This window comes from Oncorhynchus tshawytscha, linkage group LG04, assembly GCF_018296145.1.
Source record: "Oncorhynchus tshawytscha isolate Ot180627B linkage group LG04, Otsh_v2.0, whole genome shotgun sequence".
NCBI classification, from domain to species: Eukaryota; Metazoa; Chordata; class Actinopteri; order Salmoniformes; family Salmonidae; genus Oncorhynchus; species Oncorhynchus tshawytscha.
In genome coordinates, this window is record NC_056432.1 from 72,242,817 (window position 1) to 72,267,054 (window position 24,238).

The 24,238-nt window shown below is 44.0% G+C and overlaps 1 protein-coding gene across 1 annotated transcript; it reads left to right on the top strand.

The window, feature by feature from the left end:
- LOC112249338 (terminal nucleotidyltransferase 4B) lies at nt 1-22,619 on the top strand. Its single transcript, XM_024419189.2, has 12 exons — nt 1-863; nt 10,257-10,380; nt 12,611-12,657; nt 17,230-17,350; nt 18,683-18,790; nt 19,081-19,209; nt 19,390-19,600; nt 19,864-19,990; nt 20,138-20,241; nt 20,484-20,638; nt 20,772-20,915; nt 21,116-22,619. Exons 1-12 carry the CDS (start codon nt 358-360, stop codon nt 21,275-21,277), a joined length of 1,938 nt encoding a protein of 645 aa, XP_024274957.1. The 5' UTR covers nt 1-357; the 3' UTR covers nt 21,278-22,619.
- The last annotated feature ends 1,619 nt before the right edge of the window (nt 22,620-24,238 follow it).

The window sequence follows — 24,238 nt, forward strand, 5'->3', positions numbered from 1 at the left end:
CGCGAATCTGCGGTTGCGCAGTGTCCGCCATTGAGGACCCACAATCAGAAGGAAAGGGTCAGAAATCGCTTCGATAGGCAATGGTTGCACGTTTCCTTAATTCTTGAATCCAAACTTTGACAACATTCTTTCATTAAACACGACGCCTACTGTCTAATAATAATAATAATAGTATCTAATAGTCGTTTTAATTCATGGATAGCAGATTTAGATATTTTATAGCAATTTGAACTAACCTTCATATCTAACGTTAGTCCACTGTAAAGCTTGAGTGAGGTTAGCTAGCTAGCTACCTGGCTAGCTTTAGCTACACGAACTGAGCCTTGCTCTGGGACAGTGTGCCTGCACTGTCGTTTGATGGATCCAAGAATCGCTTGGTTTCAGCCAGAACAACGTGGACCAGCCAACAGCCTGTGGATGCAGATTTGGGAAACAACACAAGGTCTGGGGAATCTGTACTTCAATAACAACTGTAACACGGGTAGTTTGTCTAGCACGTCAAGCCTCAGTCAGAAATCGAACATCAACGGGACATTGGGTAACGTAATCTCTAGCAAGAACGGAGCTGTCACTAACAGCGAACCCAGGAACAAGGGAATGTCCAACTCAACGAAAGACAGAGATGTAGTCGAACAACGAGACTTTATTCCGTTGGAAGCTAATAACAACCACAACAACCGTTCATCGTTGGGGAGGGGCAGCGGAGGGGGGCAAGTGGGCTCTGGGGTCTCAGGACACCCCAACAAAAGGAAAAGAGACAACAAGGCTAGCACTTATGGATTCAACAGTAGCCTCGAGACCGGAGGCTGTGGTTACACGGGAACACCATGGAAAGTCAAGAACTACTCTGAAGGAATCTTGGGGTAAGAAACAAAATTACACTCATCAAAACTAGCTCGTTGCTCATATAACGTTACAAGTTAATCATAAATCACGCGTTATCTAGCTAACGTTATATATCTCTGCCACACTAACGTTAGTTGGTTAGACAACTAGCTAGCCAGCTAACTTGAGCGCACATATTCATATGGTTAGACATCATAGCCATATTTAGGCGTGCCGATTTGACCGTCACTCGTCATTATCTGTTATGTTGGGGGACGTTCCTAACCAGCTACGGTCAGTCGAAAGTAATGGGACAGTCAACGTTAACTAGCTAGTTAGTTAGCTACATCCAGCAATTTGTTTTATGACCTTGGTAGCTAGCTACCTCGTGGTTGCCAACATCTGCATGTGGTCACTACACTGACGAGCTAAGCAAAAAAAAATCTAATCCGAATGACATTTAGCTAAAAGCACGAGTACTGAGCAGTAACCATTGTCAAGTCAATGCAGAATTATTTTCTTGATAGTTGACATGTGACTGACTGACTCAGGCTAAGCCTACCTAACCTAACTATATTACTATACCGGTATTTCTCGTCTGTTTCACTGTTGCCTATTTGCAGCAATTAAAACCGAAAATCTTACTTCTCTGGTGGATATAATAGTCATAAGCATCTATTCTAATTCCAAAATGTACTACAAGATGTAAATAGGATACTTTTGGTTAATGTCAGTATTTTCCAAAATTGAGATTTGCGAGATTGAAGAAACCCATCAAATGCTTTAGACAGCAGATCTACTCATTAGCATGCATCACCTCTGACTTCTTTGTGAGACAACACTACTACATCGTAGCCAATGTTATGTTGAAGGAACAATACTTGTTCTTTATTAAACAGCATGTTTTTTTTCTTCCAAATCACACATCCTAAGAGCTAACTTTGGCATCACAAACACAATTTATTCCTTTAGCCAAAGTCATAATAGGGTGGCTGTTTGGGGATATCTTAGCTACTGTGAGTGAATAGGAACCAACAATGATAACTGTCATATAGCAAACATAACAGGCCCACATCAAACCACAACCCCAAGTTGCAATTCGGAAATGGTATCTTTCATAATGACTGTGGGAAAGCGAGGTGACATCAGTGAGTTCTGCCCCCCTTTAAAGGGGAGCGACTGGGCAGATGCAAATGCACAACATGTATCCTAAAGGTTCAGCAATCTTGGCCAAAAACCGTAGTATACAACATGTATAGGGAGGCTGAACTATTTCCCTTCTCTCTAAGTGTTCCGTAAGTTGACAGGTTCATGAGTTGTCCCACTTTTGACACAAATGTAGTTATCAGGGACAGTCAGTGGGGCTTGTGGCCATGTAGCTACAGGGCAAGTATACCCTCCCAGCCGTAAAGGTCCAGACCTCTTAGTAGAGTCTCTTAGTATAGTATTTTTATGTAACCCATATTTCACTAGGTGAGTCAGAACAAATTCTTATTTACAATGACGGCCTACCCCGGTCAAACCCTAACCAGGAGGACACTGGGCCAATTGTGCACCGTCCTATGGGACTCCGAATCATGGCCGGTTGTAATTCAGGGTCGAACCAGGGTCTGTAGTGACGCCTCTAGCACTGAGATGCAGTGCCTTAGACCTCTGCGCCGCTCGGGAGCCCCGAGCACACTGTCTTTAATATAGGTTGGCTATACTAGCTTACTGATTATGATCAATATGTCAGGTTGGTACAAAGCCGTTAGGGGTTAGGTTACTGTAACCATTTTCTCTGTATTGACAGAGGGTATTTCCCCAGACATGTGATGCTGAAATGAAATGTGCTTTACAACCATCCAAATGCCTTCCTTATCTTATCACTGTTGTTTTGCCTGATTCCCCCTCTCTGTTTATTCGTCCAGGTATGAAGGACCAGGTCTGTCTTGGGAAAAAAAACATATTGACCAATTAGTTTATATAGTCTTAGTGTGACAGAAATGTAATGAGACAGCTATTTCAGAAAGGCAGTTCTTACTAGTTTAAACTAGAGAAAAGTCCTGAGGTGGGTGGGGTATTGTTTTAAAGGCTGAGGTGTGGAGACGTTTTTTCCCCCTCTTCTACGTGCCTGACAAGCGTAGGCTAGCAACATGCAAGAGCCCAGAGCAAAGTCTTAGCTAAGCTGATCCTCATTTATAGTAATATAAAGTACACTGTTTGCGTAAGGACATTCCTTAGTGATTACTCTAATACCCTAACCTTTACTATACAGCCTGGATCACAGTCACAACCAGGCTCTGTCTCCCACACTCCTGGTTCTTATTCTGCTCACAATGCTTAGTTACTGAGTTGCATAATGAACATATATTTTACAATATATACATGTAATGCCTAAATATCTGCCAATTGATAGTGTCGCTTTCAGAAAGTGTTTTTCAGGCTTGTAATCTCTGGTTGTGGAAACGTTTCATTAGCTTTCTTCCCCAAGTCCCTGACTGGGGAGGGCAAAATTTGAAAGTGATTCACATCAAGGTGCATTTTCCTGTGCTTGTGATACCTGAGGGATTGCCTATTCAGGCTCGCATTAGTCAAGGGGGTTGATTTTGCATTAGTGTGACTGTGACCACTGTGGCATACACAATTTGATGGGGAGGGGAAAGAAAAGGGTGGGGGAAGATGAACAATTTTCCTTGGACGAGTAAGGTACTGTTGTTGGTTGCGAGGGTGGGGATAGGGTGGATAGGGGTGGAGGTGTGTAAATGCGTGCAGAGTTGTTGGACTGCATGATTGTGCTCAGAAGGTCCAGCCGCTCTGTATAAGGGGTGCTGTGTTTACATGCAGCACACGCTGAGCATGTCCTGGCTTCGCTCTCCCAAAACAAACCCGCCCCTCCAGGAGAGAAACCTGAGCTCTTTCTCTGATGTCACAGAGCCCTCCATCCAATGAGCTCTGGAGCAGCAATGGCGTTCTGCCACCTCTGATTCACTGAAACAAAAGCTGTTGTGAAAGACCCAGAAATGTTATTGGCGTGTGAGTGGAGTGGACTGCCTAAAATAGTATTTGTATGGCTGCACTGTGCTGTCACACACAACTAGCTGTGGAAAAACCTGGGTTGTGTTCACTAGGCACAAAACAGAAAACTTCTCAAAATGGAGTGAAACAGTGAGAGACTGTCTGAACTTGTCCAATAAGAAATGTTCGTTTCATTACCTTTTGCTACCGTGTGTGCTATTGAACACAACCCTGGCCTTGGTCCTGTGTTTTGAGATCCGGGGTCACACAGTGGCAGATTAGTTTTGTATAATGTTTACCCCATGGGCCATCTAAATGTGCTGCTAATTGCTCGGTGACTATCAGTATCGGCACATTATTGTTTTTATAACCATCTCTGAGATTTATGATCTAAGTCCCACCGCTCCAGCTTCCAGATATCACCTCTTGTTACCCCAACACAGCACCACTCGTAGAGCTATGGCTCGGTCTATACTGTGCTGGCTGTTAGATATCAATGGGGTTTTCTCGTTTGGGCAAATGTCCGTCCTCCATCTTTTCTCCTCCGTGACCCGGAAACCGGTAAGCGGTCGTTGAGTTTGTCATTTCGTTAGTAGGCAAACGGAAGATGGTCCTCCTCGATAGCCTCCTTTAGGTGAGGAAACAAACAAGTGTATCCTACCTGAGTCCTTCACGGAAGAGTTTTGAAATCTGCCACACCCCCTTTGAATCAGCTATTGTTTTCTTGAAGGAGAAAAGCATGCAAACATTTTAAAATGACATGCTACTTATAATTTTGTCTTTGACATGTCTTGCAAATCTAATTGAGAAAAGGCATTTGTCCCCCCCCTCCTTCTGGCATACAGCCAGGTGGTGAGGCGAGGACTTGCAGAGAGCTATACATGCTGCTGGTCCTTTGGACTGTGGGTAATATACCCTTCCCTCTACCAGCACGTGTGGGGATCCCTCTATCTCAGCGATCCCATGTGCTTAAAGAGGAATGTTTTTTGATTGATATGTTCTCCCCATCTGGCCGAATTGAAAGCCGTTGAGTTAATGTAGTCTGAACAGCATAGGGGGTAGCAAGTTGTTTCTTGTTGTGGTACAGCCCAGACAAATTCAATTACTGAAAGACAATCATATTTATTTTGTGAATGTTGTACTGTTTGACAATAAGTTTAAATTATTGGAGACTGCTGTGTTTTTTTGGTGGCCGTTTCTGTTCAAATTATGGTAATTTTAAAGATGTTTTGAAATCTCTTTTCACGGTCAGTATTTAAACAATTGCATTTTCATAAGCCTGTATAAATGCCTTTCAACCAGGCAGATTAAAAGAAACCTACCTAGGTACAGGCGTCACTTCATGCCATGTGACTAATGATGAAAAGCACACCTTGTGCTCTCTTCTCTACTCCAGTCTTGATGAACTCAATATGCAACCTGTGTACCACAGATCTCTATGCTTGTCTGATAGGTTGCCACTCACATGTTGCATCCTGGCTCTTTTTTAAAAGACCTCAAACAGTGGGAGGAGCCATGATTGACTTGGTTGATAGGCAAACTAGGGTCATGTAGTGATTGGAGTCTAGCCTGTGAGCTCAGAGATGGAGTGGAAATTGTCATGGAGATCAGAGGACATGACATGCAGTACGTTTACACCAAACACACAAGTTTGAGTAGACAAGACTCTTGTTGCTAATGTTTAGATTTGTGCTGATGGCTCAAATCTGTTAGCATTGTGTCTGCAGATTGTATTTGGGGTAGCCCAAGATCTAGCAGCCCAATTAATAAAGATCAGATTGTTCTTTTGATGTCTGTGTCTGTCCATGGGTCTCTGTACTTCTGAATATAGGCCTAGATGTTATGGTGGATCGAGCCTTAGGGCTTTAATTGAAGAGGATGGTGTAATATAAGTGTAGTCTAGTGTTTATGGCTGGACTTCCAGCACGCCAGATGTTTTGGAGCCTGTGGAGCCGGGAGCTTTTTTTGCAGCACTAAACACATGGTTTCAACCGCAGCTAGTGTGTGCCGGATAACTCCACTGAGGCCAAGCAGGTCACTAACGATCAGGGACAACTGGGGTCCTCGTAGCCCTAACTTGTCTTTAACCCAAATCCTCTGGTTATGGTAGCCAGTCTGAGCCACCGTAGTGCTGCTGGAGGATAAGTCAGGCATTGGTGAAAGCTTAATGAATTATCCACCTTATGTCCAGTGTGTGGTTTGGGTTGACATCCTTTCCTGTGTGTGACTGTGTGTATTGCTGGCCCTGTCACTCATAGGCTAGCCTACTCATGTTTTTGTGTGAGAGGCATATTTACACATGTGGCACTGCCAACAGGTACTGCCTAATAAGCAGTGAGTGAGGAAAGTTTTTGCGGGTTCACGTGAAGAGAATGCCTGCTGGATGACATGTCTCTCACTGTTTCTGGCAGCGCTATGAAACATGGGCATGGTACAGTACCCTGTTATTTCTGTCCCTGGTCCTTCTGCAGTATTTATAGCTGGTTGCTCTAATGCTGTTCGGTGGAGGCCGTTCTAAACCAGGGGGCTGGTCTTGCACATTCGAAAAGCCATCTGCCAGCGAACCCTCTCCTTTCTCAAAGGCACTTTGGCAGCCAGTTTGATTTCCCTCTGTCTTTTACTGCCTGTGTCTGAACCGTTCATCTGAGCAGCTGGTCAATAAGCAGTACCAGTCTGCCACTGCAGCCTTAAACTTTCAGATGAGATCCTGATGTTATGCTTCTCCCCCTCTTTCATATGAAAACATATATCCTCCACCACCTACTCTGCTGCCTCAGAAACCTACTGGCACTTGCTGCTCAGTTGTACACTACAGTATCTATATCTTGGAAAAGATGTTGCCTGTTTCAGTTGCAAAGCCATTCCTCCAAACCCAGGGCTCCCAAATTTGCCTAGTCCTGCTCTTTGCTTGTCACATGCTCGAGGCACTGGGCTGCTCCTCCTGGTCTAAGCCGGTTCCCTGGGTGACGAGGCGATGTGGCTTAACCCTGAAACGAAACCCATTCTCCTCTCACATGGACAGCCAGTCAGACACTGCTGCTGTGAAATGAAACTTAGCATCACCACTGGTCTGAGCTGGAATAAAGAGCCTATGCTTAGGCTGACTCTCTGAAATGAAACTGACTCTTGCACAGTTTTTTGCTTGTTATAAGCACAGTGTAGGAGGCTGGCAGTGTGAGACACATTTCTATTGCCATTGACTCCAAATTGTTGGGAGATTTGTTTGATCTCCCCCGATAACAGTGTATCAGTCATTGTGTGTCACAAAAGTTTGACTATGGACTTTCTGTGGGAGTGTATGTATGGAAGAGTGTGTGTGCGTTCGCATCATATCAATATGTGACGCGTGTGTCAGTCAGTTGAATTGAATGTGTCCAAGTTAATGGCTATATGTGAATTCGATATGAATGGATTTTTGATGGCTGTATCTCCTGGCCCAGTGCCAGACTGCTTCCCTCCTGGGCCGTATGTCTGAGGACGGCCCCCTCCCCTGTCCTCTATTGTTACTGGTGGCTCTCGATGGAGTGACTTAAGGCATCAGCATGCTTCAGTTCAGCTGGCGGCAAACCGAACGAATGTGCTTACATCTTCTCTTTAAAAAAAAGCAAACTGCAATAGTGCTGTTTGGCCACGTTGAGACACTAGCCAGTATACACTTCCTCAAAATAGTCAGAATTAAATCTGTCATTAATTTAGACGCTTTTGTATCGATTCCCCCCTCCCCATCACTAGTTCTCACTAGTCATACCTTGTTATGTTGACTCTAGGTGTGTTCACGGTGCAGTCTTTGTTGCAGTGACTGACTGGGCGTGATGAATGCTGTCAGCCAGGTTGCCTCTGCAGAGCGTATCTGTGGGCCTGTTGCTGCCTGTGTGTGTTAAGTGTTAAAGGTACTTAACTCCTGTTCCCATGTCAGTCTGACCAACACCAGAAATGAAGAGACAAATAGAAAGAGAAGGAAGGAATCCCCTGCATAGTGCTCCGCTTCAGTCACCTCAGAATACACTGTAATGTCAGGCCCTGGCCCGTCCAGAAAAACAGCTCATGGTAGCTCAGGACAGGGAACCTCATGGTGGGTGTCTTCACACACAATTACCGGGCCTGCCCTGAGGAGTTAGCTTGGCCTACTTAAAATGGGAGAGGCTGGTGCTTGGGTGAGGAAAGGTGTAGAAGTTAGATTAGTTTAGCAGCCTATTGTTTATATTACAAGCTGTGTGATACACCCCTCTGTGTGAATATAAAGGGATCATTGTTTGAGGATGAACACCTGCAGTGATGTAGCTGGAAAGGCCTGGTATCGTCACATCAGGGAGGAGTACTTCTACCCAGGGACTGATGGCATTGAACTGGCATGACTGTCTGGCTGGCTGGACTGCTGTGTAGATTGGGCCAACAGACAGGCTGGTGATTGGGGCTGCTGTCGGCTGGGGTCTAACCGGGTCAGGGCCCTTCAATAGGACTCCTGGCTGCTACACCAGGAATGTTTGTCTGGGTGTCGATGAGGATTAGGTGAAACAGACTACTGTAAGCGCCAGGGAAGACTGTTATCTAAAACGCAGCGCTCCACAGAGCGCTACCCAAATGACAAGCAGGCTGAATCCTCTACAGTAGCTACTAGTGTTTCTCACAGCTGAGCCCTCTCGGGTACACAAGCTCAGAAGTAGCTACCATTTCTTTCCCACTCTCTTTGATTTTCCTGCCAACGGAAGCTGTGCTGCAGGCCTGTCATTGGCTGGGTGCTGTGTTGTGTTTACATGGCCCTGTGGGTGACTGGGATTGTGTGTGTAAAAGGGCAACCTTTTCAGAGTGACCTGCTCCACTGCCAGTCCACGACAGCCCCAGCCCTCTGGTGTCCTGGCCTCTAGTACACCCCCTCCAGTATGTGGTGTTCACTCACATTACAGCTGCTCACACAACAGGACTGCTGCCTCTGCTCTACTAACAATCATAATGCTGTATGTGCAGCTTGCTATTCAACTCAAGCTGTTAGTTTCCTTTGTAAGATTAGGAAAGGGAATAAGTATTTTATCCTCCGATGACCGAGTTTCCCTACGGCCTTAGTGTTGGTTGGTCACTGAGTGTTAGACCTCGTGTCCATGTGTTGTCTGCTCCAATCCCCTTTGACTGGCTTGATTCCTCACCATTCTGTTTTTGCTCTGCTTCCTGCCCCCACACTAAGCACTGGCCAGAACATACAAGAGCTAATCAGTAGAGTTTGGAACAACAAGGACGTGTGTTGGTTGGGTCAAAGTATGAGGTGGCAGCTGGCTTAGGCCGCACCGTGTGTGTGTGCGGCAATCAGTACCACGTGTGAATGTTTGTATGACCCAGTCTTTAGTGTTATTGATATAGGCTCTGGTCTAGGCCCTGTGGGTAGGTGTGTTGGTCAATCTGCAGCTTTAATATTAGACAGACAGCAGGGTGAATTGCAGGCAGAAATAACCCCAGTCAGTCAATTACTGACCCAGTCACGGTCTTGTCTCTGTGCCATTGTGTAATGAATCTGACAGTTGGCACAGTCCCTGGTCTCCCTAAACGAGCCATGGCATTCATACCCACCAAGTTTACCTGACTGACTTACCGGGGTGAAGGGAAGCAGCCCTGTTGATCGTGTAGTAAAGTCGATTTGTTGATTTAAGCACCCATTTTTAACTCAAGGACAGCAACACTTGTACTTATCAGCATTGTCCTCCCAAACTATTTAATCAGGCAAGGGACGTTACATTTATGCCAATTGCTTTGGGTTCCATACCCCTAACAGTGGGAATATGCCCTATGATTTGTACCAAAGGTGTAGATGTATTGCATTATTGTGGCTTTGATCTTTTCTCACACACGTCAGCCTGTCTGTCATAATCCTGTAGTTAATGCATTTCTTCCAGTCTTCAGTAGATGCTACTTGATACATTTTGTTGGCACACAGGTGTTGGCAGTTATCCTTTAGCATTACACGCCTCCAGTAAAGAAGCCAGTTAATGTAATAATGATGCTTTACAGTTAACTCCTCACGAACGCCTAGTGTGTTTGAGGAAGTGTCATTTCGATTTTCACCATTTCATTAGATTGTAGGGCAGGTTAATTGTCTCTGTTTTCACCATTTCCATTACATGGTAGGGCGGGGTAATTGTCTCTGGTGGCTGTTCAGTGAGCTACCTGTGAAAGTTGTTAACAAATTGCATTGACTGACTGGCATAATAAAATATGTATTGTAGACCCCATCAATTGTATTGTAGACTTGTTTATTTAGATTTTTCTCTTACAATATATTCTGCCTTCAATCAATGTATTCTGCCTTCAATCTTTGTTCGTGAATTTTGATCTGTTTCAGACTCTATCCCCATGACCATGCTACTTCTCCCTTTATTCTTTTTCTCGCTCAGTCTTTGTCTCCCTCCCTAACCCTGATCATGCTGTTTTCATTCTGTGTTCTGCAGGCTCCATGAGGAGATCAATGACTTCTACAAGCACATGTCTCCTCGGGAAGAGGAGGAGAGGATGAGGATGGAGGTGGTGGACAGGATCGAGAGGGTCATCAAAGACCTGTGGCCCACTGCTGATGTAAGAGATCACTCGCATCGCTACAGTTCCAGTCCTAAGCCCATACAGGTCTAGCCAGGTCCCAGATCTGTTTGACCATTATTGGCGTACGGCGAACTCCTCTGGTTGTTGAAACTTTAACATAGTTGAAAAGATCTGGGCCCAGGCTAATACAGGTCGTCGTTCAAATAAATATTGCAACCATGTAGAGTTCATGCTTACATAAAAGCCAACACCAACTACTAGAAGTGACAGGCAGAGCAAAGGTTTGGAATGGAAGTGGTTTCTAGCTACACAGACAGGTCACACCCATACAGCAAGCTGCTTGAGATTCTCACAATCTCCTGTTCCCTCATTTTACAAATTCCCTTCATTGCTAGAGACAGCATGAGAACTTGCTGCTCTATGTAGAATTGCTGTCTTTTAATCTTTCTAGTCTTTCTCTGGCTGGCTCTATAGCTGTCTGAAAGGAGTCTCTCTGTAGGAGAGAGTTATTTTCTCTCCCTATAGGCTGAGCTGTAATGAAGAGGAAAGACAGGCCGTATATGGTGGGGCATGTGACCAGCAACCATTTGTGAAAGTGCCTGGTCGGTCTGCTCTTATCTCCCTGCTGTGTTATATTTTGGCCTGTAATCTACAGGGCTCCAGGTGTCCTTATTCCTGCTGACTTGGAGCCTGCTGATAGAGATGTGTGTTTCTGCTCTCAGCTTTACAAGTTGTACCAGGGATGGACAACTGCCGTTTTGTAGGCCCGCGGATCACTTTTTTTTGTTTATGAACTCCGTCTGGGTCTCAATTTACTGTTGAGTTGGAATAGTAGAATACACAAGGTGCAATTTCTAAATGAGGTTGTACATCAGCAGTTCTCTTATGTCAGTCACTGACACTAACTCAATTAGCCCATGTCAGCTAAAATGTCTAGTGGCCAGCTATCTTGTAGTAATCATGGTTGAATTACCAACCGGGGGGCCCCTATGGATTTTGTTAGTCCCTCTTACTCAGACATCATATAAAGACATTTCATTTCTTCACCCTATGGCAAAATATGTCGAATTTACAGGGAAGTCGCTGTGAAACTGCACATTTTTCTCTGTCCCACGGCAAATTGTGTAGTATCACAGGAATTGATCTCAAAAATGTAAAACAGTTGCACATCCCTGAGCTAAACAGAAAAGTCCACTGCTGTTCCTGGTACTGCTCCTACCTCTTACTCTATCCACTGAGGCAGGAGAGCAGTTTATATCTTGTCCACAACAAGAACAGGACTAAGACTCCCAGCAATCCCCTGACCTCTTACACACACTCAATACGAGACCTGTCTGTGACTGGGTGAACTGAACTACTGTGAACCCACCAGATAGCTGAATAATTAGTCTAGGAGGCAGCCACCATGTCTTTCTCTCCCTCTCTAACTGCACCCCGTCTCTCAATAATTTAATTGATGACCACTAGCTCTTTATACAGTACCGTCTCTCAATAATTTAATTGATGACCACTAGCTCTTTATACAGTAGAGAGCCGAGCCATGAGTTAAGTTTACCTTTTGGACACAGTGGCAATCCATCACCATCACCCCTCTCATTTCCACCCACATCACAATCACATGCCCTGCCTCTAGTAAGCAGATTGGAGCCCAGGCTTTAACCCCCTTGGTCGGTTCAGGCAGGAGCTCGGCCCAGGAGGGAATAATGGCTGGTTTAAGGCTTAAGCAAAGGCTATTTTTGAGCCCTCAGAACCAATGTGAAATACTGTTATGTGATGTGACATTGGTTAATGCCCACAAAGCTCAGATAAAGCGGAATATTTGTCTGGAATCTGGATGCATTAAATAAAATGCTTATTTAATTTATTTTTTGTCCAAACCGTTGGGGTTTAAAGCATTTTATCCTTGTTCTCATAACTACAGTAGTAATGGTTTGTTCAGATCCCATTTTTTGCCCCCAAGAACATTGCATGGTTGTCAGATAATGACTGGTTGTCAGTGCACTGACTTGCATAAAAGGTTAAATAAGTTGATGCATGTTAGACTCTCTCCCCACTTAGCATAAATATTATATATGTATCGCTTTAGTTGACACCTGTCTCCAAGTATCAGACTGTTGTCACGTGACATGACAGAAGTCAAAACAAATAATTTGTCTTTATTTTCTAACAAATTACCTGCAATTGTATCAGTTCAAAGCTAGTGTATAGCTCGGCTTATCTGACTGATAAGTGAAATCAATAAATAACACATTTGACTTTGTTACAGGTTCAAGTGTTTGGGAGTTTCAGCACGGGCCTCTATCTGCCAACCAGGTAAGCTGTTTGATTCAGGTAATGGAGTACATAATGGCCTTCCTATCATAATCTCTCGTATAGTGTGTTGTTGATATGCATGTTGACTCATAACCTGCAGACCCTGCGGATATAACCGCGGGGCGGTCGGATTTAAATATTGTGTGGATGAAGGGTGGGTGGATGGCGGGTTGAATAAAGAGAAAACAACACCTTAAAAAATCTGTCTTAGGGGCCAGTTGCGGGCCTCAGATTCACTTTTTCACATATACTTGGGCGGTTGTGGATGGGTTATTAGCAATAGCTGGCGGGTGAACAAGCAGCTGACCTGCGCACCATTAGTAAGTGTAAACTGACCCTTAACCCAATGAGTCCCACCTTATCGCTGGTGTGTTTTGGACTTCTAACCACTTTTAAACAGTGCTTGTTTGAGCTACGGACTTCTGGGTTGAACCATTTGATTTTGTCTGTTCTACCAAAATGTCTTGAGTTACAGTTTGAGCTACAAACTATTAAAAGCCATCTGTTTTTCTCTGATGCTCATAAGTGTCGTTAGAAGGTAAGGGGTTCTTCTGCATAGAAGATCATGGGAAATCCCAGGACATAGTTTCTATAATACTGTAATAAACTCAGTTGCAGTCACAAACCCCACACAGTTGTCACTGACTAGTTAGATATTCATTTCCCAGTGAAAAAACTATTTCTATACTTACTGCATTCATATCATTTTTTAAAATCAAGTTTTTACTTTGGCAGACTTTAAAAAATAATTTAAAAAACTCAGATGCAACTGTTTTGTCATTGTTTTATCCTCACAATGAAACACTTAATTGTGAGGCTAAATACAGTGCCTTCGGGAAAGTTTTGAGACCACTTGACTTTTTCCACATTTTGTTAGGTCGCAGCCTTTTTCTAAAATTGATTCAATTGTTTTTTTTCCTCAATCGACACACCACTACCCCATAATGACAAGGCAGAAACAGGTTTTTTACATTTTTGCAACAAAAAAAACTGCTATGGCATTTACAAAAGTATTCAGACCCTTTACGCAGTACTTTGTTGAATCACCTTTGGCAGCGATTACAGCATTGAGTCTTCTTGGGTATGACGCTACAAGCTTGGCACACCTGTATTTGGGGAGTTCTCCCATTCTTCTCTGCAGATCCTCTCAAGCTCTGTCAGGTTGGATGGGAAGCGTTGCCGCACAGCTATTTTCAGGTCTCTCCAGAGATGTTCAATCGGGTTCAAGCCCGGGCTCTGGCTGGGCCACTCAAGGACATTAAGAGACTTGTCCCGATGCCACTCTCCTGCATCGTCTTGGCTGTGTGCTTAGGGTCGTGGTCCTGTTGGAAGGTGAACTTTTGCACCTGTCTGAGGTGAGCGCTCTGGAGCAGGTTTTCATCAAGGATCTCTCTGTAATTTGCTCTGTTCATCTTTGCCTCGATCCTGACTAGTCTCCCATTCCCTGCCACTGAAAAACATCCCCACAACATGATGCTGCCACCACCATGCCTTCACTGTAGGGAGGGTACCATGTTTCCTTCAGACGTGACGCTTGGCATTCAGGCCAAAGAGTTTTATCTTAGTTTCATCAGACCAGAGAATCTTGTTTCTCTTGGTCTGAGAGTCTTTTGGTGCCTTTTGGCAAACTCCAAGTGCCTTTCATAAAGGCCTGACTGGTGGAGTGCTGCAAAGATGGTTGTCCTTCTGGAAGGTTCTCCCATCTCCACAGAGGAACTCTGCTCTGTTAGTGACCATCAGGTTCTTGGTCACCTCCCCGACTAAGGCCCTTCTCCCCCGATTGCTCAGTTTGGCCGGGCGGCCAGCTCTAGGAAGAGTCTTGGTGGTTCCAAACTTCTTCCGTTTAAGAATGATGGAGGCCGCTGTGTTCTTGGGGACCTTCAATGTTGCAGAAATGTTTTGGTACCCTTCCCCAGATCTGTGCCTAGACACAATCCTGTCTCGGAGTTCTACGTACTATTCATTCAACCTCGTTGTTTGGTTTTTGCTCTGACATGCACTGTCAACTGTGGGACCTTATATTGACAGGTGTGCCTGTCCAAATCATGTCCAATCAATTGAATTTACCACAGGTGGACTCCGAGTTGTAGAAACATCTCAAATATGATCAATGGAAACAGGATGCACCTGATTTCAATTCCAAGTCTCATAGCCTTTCGAAAGGCATTGTATAAGGGCTGGACATGCGGATAAATGAAAAGCAGATATTTGCTGGGTTCTCGGGACTGATGGGGTTAAACTACAAAAACTACCCACTGGGCAAAAACGGGTTTAATCAACATGGTTTCCACGTAACTTCAACAAAACATTTAATTTGATTTTGAAAAAGCAATCAACGTAAAGGAATTTATTTTTTAACCTAAATCCAATGACAGGTGATTGTTTTTGTTAATTTCACTTATTTAATTTATGCTAGGTGACAACTCAACCACATGTAAATCCAAACCAGATGTTTAACTGACATCTGTTCCAAGTGGGTAAGCTCTTAGGCCTTTCCTACACACTAATCAGTATTTGGTATTTTGACTTGCCTTATTCAGTTGCGTAATGTCAATATGACACATTTTGCATCATATGATGCCGTGTTTTGCATCATATAAGGCAAAATGCATCATACCGGCTGTATTTTTGTATTTTTAAAGTTATACATCTTAAACTTGATTGCTGACATGGTAAACATTTTGGGACTATAACCGCAATGGACTAATGAAACAAATACCAAAATATTGTTTTTGGGTGGAGTTTTCTTTTAAGTTCAAGGTCCGAATACATTATTTTTATTTATTTCACCTTTATTTAACCAGGTAGGCTAGTTGAGAACAAGTTCTCATTTGCAACTGCGACCTGGCCAAGATAAAGCACAGCAGTGTGGGCAGACAACACAGAGTTACACATGGAAAAAACAATTAACAAGTCAATAACACAGTAGAAAACAAAGGGGGGACTCTATATACAATGTGTGCAAAAGGCATGAGGAGGTAGGCGAATAATTACAATTTTGCAGATTAACACTGGAGTGATAAATGATCAGATGGTCATGTACAGGTAGAGATATTGGTGTGCAAAAGAGCAGAAAAGTAAATAAATAAAAACAGTATGGGGATGAGGTAGGTGAAAATGGGTGGGCTATTTACCAATAGACTATGTACAGCTGCAGCGATCGGTTAGCTGCTCAGATAGCTGATGTTTGAAGTTGGTGAGGGAGATAAAAGTCTCCAACTTCAGCGATTTTTGCAATTCGTTCCAGTCACAGGCAGCAGAGTACTGGAACGAAAGGCGGCCAAATGAGGTGTTGGCTTTAGGGATGATCAGTGAGATACACCTGCTGGAGCGTGTGCTACGGATGGGTGTTGCCATCGTGACCAGTGAACTGAGATAAGGCGGAGCTTTACCTAGCATGGACTTGTAGATGACCTGGAGCCAGTGGGTCTGGCGACGAATATGTAGCGAGGGCCAGCCGACTAGAGCATACAGGTCGCAGTGGTGGGTGGTATAAGGTGCTTTAGTGACAAAACCGATGGCACTGTGATAGACTGCATCCAGTTTGCTGAGTAGAGTGTTGGAAGCCATTTTGTAGATGACATCGCCGAAGTCGAGGATCGGTAGGATAGTCAGTTTTACTAGGGTAAGCTTGGCGGCGTTAGTGAAGGAGGCTTTGTTGCGGAATAGAAAGCCGACTCTTGATTTAATTTTCGATTGGAGATGTTTGATATGAGTCTGGAAGGAGAGTTTGCAGTCTAGCCAGACACCTAGGTACTTATAGATGTCCACATATTCAAGGTCGGAACCATCCAGGGTGGTGATGCTAGTCGGGCATGCGGGTGCAGGCAGCGATCGGTTGAAAAGCATGCATTTGGTTTTACTAGCGTTTAAGAGCAGTTGGAGGCCACGGAAGGAGTGTTGTATGGCATTGAAGCTTGTTTGGAGGTTAGATAGCACAGTGTCCAATGACGGGCCGAAAGTATATAGAATGGTGTCGTCTGCGTAGAGGTGGATCAGGGAATCGCCCGCAGCAAGAGCAACATCATTGATATATATACAGAGAAAAGAGTCGGCCCGAGAATTGAACCCTGTGGCACCCCCATAGAGACTGCCAGAGGACCGGACAGCATGCCCTCCGATTTGACACACTGAACTCTGTCTGCAAAGTAATTGGTGAACCAGGCAAGGCAGTCATCCGAAAAACCGAGGCTACTGAGTCTGCCGATAAGAATTGAGAGAAGTGCATAAAAAGGGAATACTTTTACATTTACACATATTTAACTGTGTTCAGAATTCACCCCTTTATGTGGTTATATGGAGAAAAAGATGTGGTTGGCCATTGTGTAATAATTTGCCTTTGTTTTTTGGGATTAAGGCTGTGGTCATTTTAGCGCTGCTGATCCAAAGCCTTTTTAACCTGGTTTCTTGACGAGCCAGACTGCTCTCCGCTCCGACGTCACACACACACACACACTGTAACTGGAGACTCTGGATTAGTGACAATAAGCTGTGTGTGAAAGTGAACTGGAGAGTCCTCTCTTCAGATCCGAATGTGATGTTGCTCTGACCTCTACTTACTCCACTTCCTAGTGACATCGATCTGGTGGTGTTTGGGAACTGGGAAAACCTGCCCCTTTGGACCCTGGAAGAGGCCCTGCGGAAGAAAAACGTGACTGATGAGAACTCCATCAAAGTGCTGGACAAGGCCACGGTATGTTTGTATTTATTATGGCAGCAGCTACTCTTTCTAGAGTCCATGCAAAATTAAGGCAGTTATACTTCTTTTTTTTAAACATTACAATACATTTACAACAGATTTCACAACATTAAGTGTGTGCCCTCAGGCCCCTACTCTACCACATATCTACAACACAAAATCCTTGTGTAAGTGTGTGTATAGTGTGTACATTATCGTGTGTTTGTATGCATGTGTCTGTGCCTTTTGTTTGTTGCTTCAGTCCCCGCTGTTCCATAAGGTGTATTTTTATGTTTTTTTTAAAGTGTAATTTTACTGCTTGCATAAGTTACTGGATGTGGAATAGAGTACTGTGTAGTTATGACTCCCATAGTCTGTTCTGGACTTGGGGACTGTAAGGAGACCTCTTGTGGCATGTCTTGTGGGGCATGCATGGGTGTCCGAGCTGTGTGCCAGTAGTTTAGACAGACGGCTCGGTCCATTCAATATGTCAATACTTATCACCAAATACAAGTAGTGATGAAGTCAATCTCTCCTCCACTTTGAGCCAGGAGAGATTGACATGCATATTATTAATATAAGCTCTTTGTGTACATCAAGGGCCAGCCGTCCTGCCCTGTTCTGAGACAATTGCAATTTTCCTAAGTCCCTCTTTGTAGTACCTGACCACACGACTGAACAGTAGTCCAGGTGTGACCAAACTAGGACCTGTATGACGGGGGCGGCAGGGTAGCCTAGTGGTTAGAGCGTTGGACTAGTAACCGGAAGGTTGCAAGTTCAAATCCCCGAGCTGACAAGGTACAAATCTGTCGTTCTGCCCCTGAACAGGCAGTTAACCCACTGTTCCTAGGCTGTCATTGAAAATAAGAATTTGTTCTTAACTGACTTGCCTAGTAAAATAAAGGTAAAAATAAAAATGACCTGCCTTTTTGATAGTGTTGTTAAGAAGGCAGAGCATCGCTTTATGGACAGACTTCTCCCCATCCTAGCTACTGCTGTGTCAATATGTTTTGACCGTGACAGTTTACAATCCAGGGTTACTCCAAGCAAGTTGCTTATTACCATATTATTCATTACAAGATTTAGTTGGGGTATAGGGTTTAATGAATGATTTGTCCCAAATACAATGCTTTTGTTTTGGAAATATTTAGGGCTAACTTATTCATTACCACCCATTATGAACCTAACTGCAGCTCTTTGTTAAGTGTTGCAGTCATTTCAGTTGCTGTGGTAGCTGACGTGTATAGTGTTGAGTCATCTGCATGTTGTGCATGCATACTAACTGCAGTGTGTCATTGCCTCCAGTGACTGTGTATGTGTAAATCAATCCTCATCACTATGTTCCAGGTACCCATCATCAAGCTGACAGACTTCCGCACAGAGGTGAAGGTGGACATCAGCTTCAATGTGAAGAACGGCGTTAAAGCTGCCCTTCTCATCAAAGACTACAAAAAGGTATTTGAAGCAGACATCTCTTATTCAGGGTACATTGCTTTTACCTAATGCAGTCCGGTAAGACCTAGCTGATGAAACAGGCTTGACAGTTAGCATGCATAGATTGTTGTATATTTGTCAGGTTCTTTGGGTTCTGACGGAGGTGTTGGTAGCTAATACACTTAACTACGTCTCCTCAGTCCCTCAATCCAGCCATACCCAATGTCCTAGTCTGAGACATTCCCTTCTAGAGGGCACTATAACCATAACCACAGGTTTAACCATAACCACGTGTTTCTTTTATCCATAAGAAATACCCAGTGCTTCCGAAGTTGGTTCTGGTGCTGAAGCAGTTCCTGCTCCAGAGGGATCTGAATGAGGTTTTCACTGGAGGGATCGGCTCCTACAGCCTTTTCCTTATGGCTGTCAGCTTCCTGCAGGTGAGAGACTTCTGCTCTTCTGCTATTCTCTCAAGTAGCCCACACACACAGTGCAGGATAGATCGCATCTAACATTACTAATTTACTGTCTATAACAGACTTTTGACACATTTTAAGTCTTTCTCATTCAGTGAACTAAGACGATTTGGCTTGTTCCTCTATGCAATTGACCTCTTTCAGCTTCACTACAGAGAAGATGCGTGCAGCCCCAATGCCAATGTGGGCGTTCTCCTTATAGAGTTCTTTGAGCTCTATGGGCGCCACTTCAACTACCTGAAGACGGGCATCCGGATCAAAGATGGCGGCAGCTATGTGGCCAAAGATGAGGTTCAGAAGAGCACTGACCTCTACAGGCCCTCCATGCTCTTCATTGAGGACCCCCTAGCACCAGGTAACATGGCCTTCCATTCAGTATGGGTGCACTTGCACAGGTGATACCTCTTTTTAGCACTGTGACGCTCAAGATCCGTAACATCCGTCAACTACTGATAACACTAAACCTAAGAATCACACACTTTAACGGGCATGAATAAGACGGCTAGAGGTCCCAGGTGCCCATACAAAGGCTAAAAAGTCAGCTCAATATCAGACAATATCTGAAATCTGTCACTCTTCCCAAATAGATGATCTAAGCATGCCTCTTGCCTCCTGCAGATAACGACGTTGGCCGCAGCTCATACGGTGTGTTGCAGGTGAAGCAGGCCTTTGACTATGCCTACATAGTGCTCAACCACGCCGTATCGCCCATCGCCAAGTACTACCCAAACAACGAGTCTGAGAGGTGAGATGGTGAGCTAGGGCTCGCTTTAACCAACAACAGCTCTCACATTCCTTGGCTGCTATCTTTAAAAAATCTTGTTATTTATTAAATACTCTCTTTGAACTACAAGTTCTTCCAATCTGATATGTCCTATTTTCTTTCCTCCAGTATACTTGGCAGAATAATCCGGGTGACCCAGGAGGTAGCTGAATACAGGGACTGGATCACCAAGCTCTGGGGACCACAGTCTCAGAATGAACCTGCCCTGAATGGTATGTTTTCACAGTACTACTGTGAGTCTTGACACTGTCTCAGATCTATCGAGTTGATAGTGTGTTTGAGGGGATCAGTTTCAGTAAGACAAGGTGCAAAATTGGTCATCTTAATTACGTTTGAAGTTGTTTGGGATCCAAGGTGATTTGTAGATCAGTGAAGTCCGACTGCTATTTAGTCGATCTAAAACACACACACACACACTGTCTTACCACTGTTCGTTCATGTGCTGTTGCCGTAGGAAATGATGTCACACTGTTGGTGAAGCCTCAGCAGCTGGACGAGTGCAACAACAACCTGACGGAGGAGGTGACTGCATCTCGCAGCAAGTCCTCTTCCAACTCCTCCTCATTAGTGTCATCCTCATCCTCCACGGTATCCAGTTCCAGTGACGTTGTGAGTTTTGTTACACTCAAACACCCCATGTGTGCACACTAAAACCACAATACCTGATGAAATCAACTCTTAACACGACATTTAATGTGATGCACCCATTGCTTGCTGATTGCTCGTGACTGGTTGTCCCCAGGATTCTGACGGGACGCCCTGTAAGACAGTGAAGCAACTGCCTGGGCGGGGCTCCAGCGCCCACAGAGAATCCTCAGGTGGCGTGACCAATCACAGAACACAGAGGCACACCACCAGCACTCCTACTGACAACAAGGGGGGCAAGGTAGGGTGAGCTTGACGAAGCCAAAGTCAACCACTGAAAAACTCTGTTACTGTACCTACAAATGCCTTGAACTTTTATGACCTGAGCGTTACAACACACTGTCGGTACATAGATAACCATTTAAATTTTACATTTCAATGGCACACATAGGCCTACCAGTGATCTGTTCTAACTAGGTGTGTGTCTGTCCTGTTTCCCAGGCCAGGTTGTTCCGCTCGTCCAGTAAAAACACCCACCACGTCCAGCAGAACTCGTCCTCATCCAACATCAAGAGCCAGCCGAGCAGCAAGCCACACTACCAGGGCAACAGCAAGAAGAGGAAACCTCAGCAGAACTCAGAGGCCCAGGACCTCTGCAGATAGGGCGGTCTTGGTCTGCTCTGCAACAGACTGACTGTCCCACTTCTGCTGCCAGACCACGTACTGACTGAGTAGTATTAAGGATCTTCCTTCTCAAGTGACACGCATCTTTTTATAGCTGAAAAATATCCCAAAAAAAGAAATAGGAAATGCTGGGGCTTAGTTCTTGAAAGAAATGCTCATTTTCTTCCTTGACATTAACCTGTTCTACGGTGGAGCTACACACATCCAGTACCTACAAATCTTGCCTTTTACCATAGCGCCATCTGGTGTTTTGGAGGAATAAGTGTCTGGAAAGTAATGTAGATTTTGACAAGCAATACCTGGAACTTGGCTGGCGAACGAACTTCAGCAAGAAAAGTTTAAAAAAAAGAATAAAATACGCAAATAACAAAAATTTACAAAATGTTATATTGAAGAAAGAAGGGGGGAGTACACAGATTGAAAGACTAAACCCCAAAATGCAATCTGTAAGTGGAGACAATAATTTTGTTTTTTTTGGTGGGCGGTTATTTTTTGGTTGTAATCAGATTACAAAGATTTGTACAAAGATTTGTACAAAAAAAGACAAACATGCAGAAATCTTTTGAGAAAAAAATATCACAAGAATGGTTTGACTTTTTACAGGATACTACGGATTCAAGGCAAATATATATGTGCACATTTGCCTGCTAATCTGAGTAGTGGCAGGTTTGGGTTTCATTGCCAACATAAATCATCAGCATTCTATTTCTACTTGGCTGCTCTCTCAATGTGTTGACAGGCTTCTTTCCAAATTATACCCCCTTCCTGAATTAGTACACTACTTTCACTAAATAGGGAATAGGGTGCCATTTGGGATGCACTAACAGTGTTAGCAGTATGCCTTAGTCAGGTAACGTGCACACACAGCCCTTAAAGATTACTGGCTGGCTGGGGACAAATCACTCATTCATACACACAGCTCTATACAACAACAGTGATGGTTTTTAGAGGTTCTCCCAGACTCATAGAATTACAGTTAGAGGACATAATGATTTTAGAAAGATTCTCCACTTGAAATATGTCTAAGATCCATAGGTGTGGGAGGTAATATTTTCCCTTTGGTAATTTACCCATTATAAAAATGTGTATTTGTTCATGTATTTTTCTATTAATGATATGAATATATAGTACTATACATGTTATACATATTAACGAGAGACCATATTCTTGTATCTTATATTTGGATAGTGGGATATTGGGGAAGTATAATTGGTCAGGTACAGTACCAATGTTGCTGTTTTGTGGCATTTTGTTTTAATATGTGGCTGGTCTACTTTAAAAGGGAGCTGAGTTTTTGGTCAGAATATAATGCAAACAAACACCTCTTTGTTAATGTGTCAACAACCCCTCGCTGAAATGTCTGGTATGTCAACATCTGATTGCAGTTCCACAACTAACCTGTAGATGGTGGCATTACTCGACTCTTCACAGCTGGGACCTTCATACTGCATTTAGACCTTTTCTTCAGCGTCATAGTCCATGTATTCAGACCCCTTGACTTTATCCACATTGTTACATTACAGCCGGATTCTAAAATTAATTAAATTGTCCCCCCTCAATCTACACACAATACCCCATAATGACAAAGCAAAAACTGACATGACATTTACATAAGTAATCAGACCCTTTACTCAGTACTTTGTTGATGCACCTTTGGCTGCGATTTACAGCCTCGAGTCATCTTGGGTATGACGCTTCAAGCTTAGTACACCTGTATTTGGGTAATTCCTCCCATATTCTCTGCAGATCCTCTCAAGCTCTGTCAAGTTGGATGGGGAGAGTCTTGCACAGCTATTTTCAGGTCTGTGCAGAGTTTTTTGATCGGGTTCAAGTCTGGGCTCTGGCTGGGCCACTTAAGGACATTGAAACTTGTCCCGAAGCCACTTCTACGTTGTTTTGGCTGTGTGCTTAGGGACTTTGTCCTGTTGGAAGGAACCTTCGCCCCAGTCTGAGGTTCTGAGCGGAGCAGGTTTTCATCAAGGATCTTTGCTCTGTTCATCTTTCCCTCAACCCTGAGTAGTATCCCAGTCCCTGCCGCTGAAAAACATCCCCACAACATGATGCTGCCACCACCATGCTTCCCCGTAGGGAGGGTGCCAGGTTTCCTCCAGACGTGACGCTTGGTATTCAGGCCAAAGATTTCAATCTTGGTTTCATCAGACCAGAGAATCTTGTTTCTCATGGTCAGAGTACTTTAGGTGCCTTTTAACAGCCCGCTTGGAGATTGCCATGTGCCTTTTACTGAGTGGCTTCCGTCTGGCCACTACCATGAAGGCCTGATTTGGTGGAGTGCTGCGGAGATGGTTGTCCTTGTGGAAGGTTTTCCCATCTCCACACAGGAACTCTGGAGCTCTGTCAGAGAGACTTGGGTTCTTGGTCACCTCCCTGACCAAGGCCCTTCTCCCCCGATTGCTCTGTTTGGTTGGACGGCCAGCTCTTGGAAGAGACTTCTTCCATATAATGGAGACCACTGTGTTCTTGGGGACATTCAATGCTGCAAAAATGTTTTTGTAACCTTCCCCAGATCTTTGCCTGGACACAATCCTGTCTTGGAGCTCGACGGACAATTCCTTCGACCTCATGGCTTGGTTTTCGCTCTGACTTCCACTGTCAAACGTTATACAGACAGGTGTGCCTTTCCAATCATTTGAATTTATCTCAGGTGGACTCCCAAGTTGTAGAAACATGAAGGGTGATCAATGGAAACAGGATGCACCTGAGCTAAATTTTGAGTCTGATAGCAAAGGGTCTGAATAATTATGTAAATAAGGTATTTGTTTTATTTTTTTATAAGTTTGCAAAAATGTCAACCTTTTTTTGCTTTGATATTATGGGGTATTTTGTGTCAATTTTCTTTTTAAACATCCATTTTAGAAAAAGTAACTTTAGAAAATGTGGATAAAGTCATTTCCGAATGCACTGTCTGTGCACTAGATAATC

What these genes read in the sequence shown, in the direction of transcription:
- LOC112249338 (XM_024419189.2), top strand. Translation starts at nt 358, where the DNA reads ATGGATCCAAGAATCGCTTGGTTTCAGCCAGAACAACGTGGACCAGCC. An exon ending in TGGCTGTCAGCTTCCTGCAG is followed by an intron (nt 19,210 to 19,389) that starts GTGAGAGACTTC and finishes GACCTCTTTCAG; the next exon opens with CTTCACTACAGAGAAGATGC. An exon ending in CCAAACAACGAGTCTGAGAG is followed by an intron (nt 19,991 to 20,137) that starts GTGAGATGGTGA and finishes TCTTTCCTCCAG; the next exon opens with TATACTTGGCAGAATAATCC.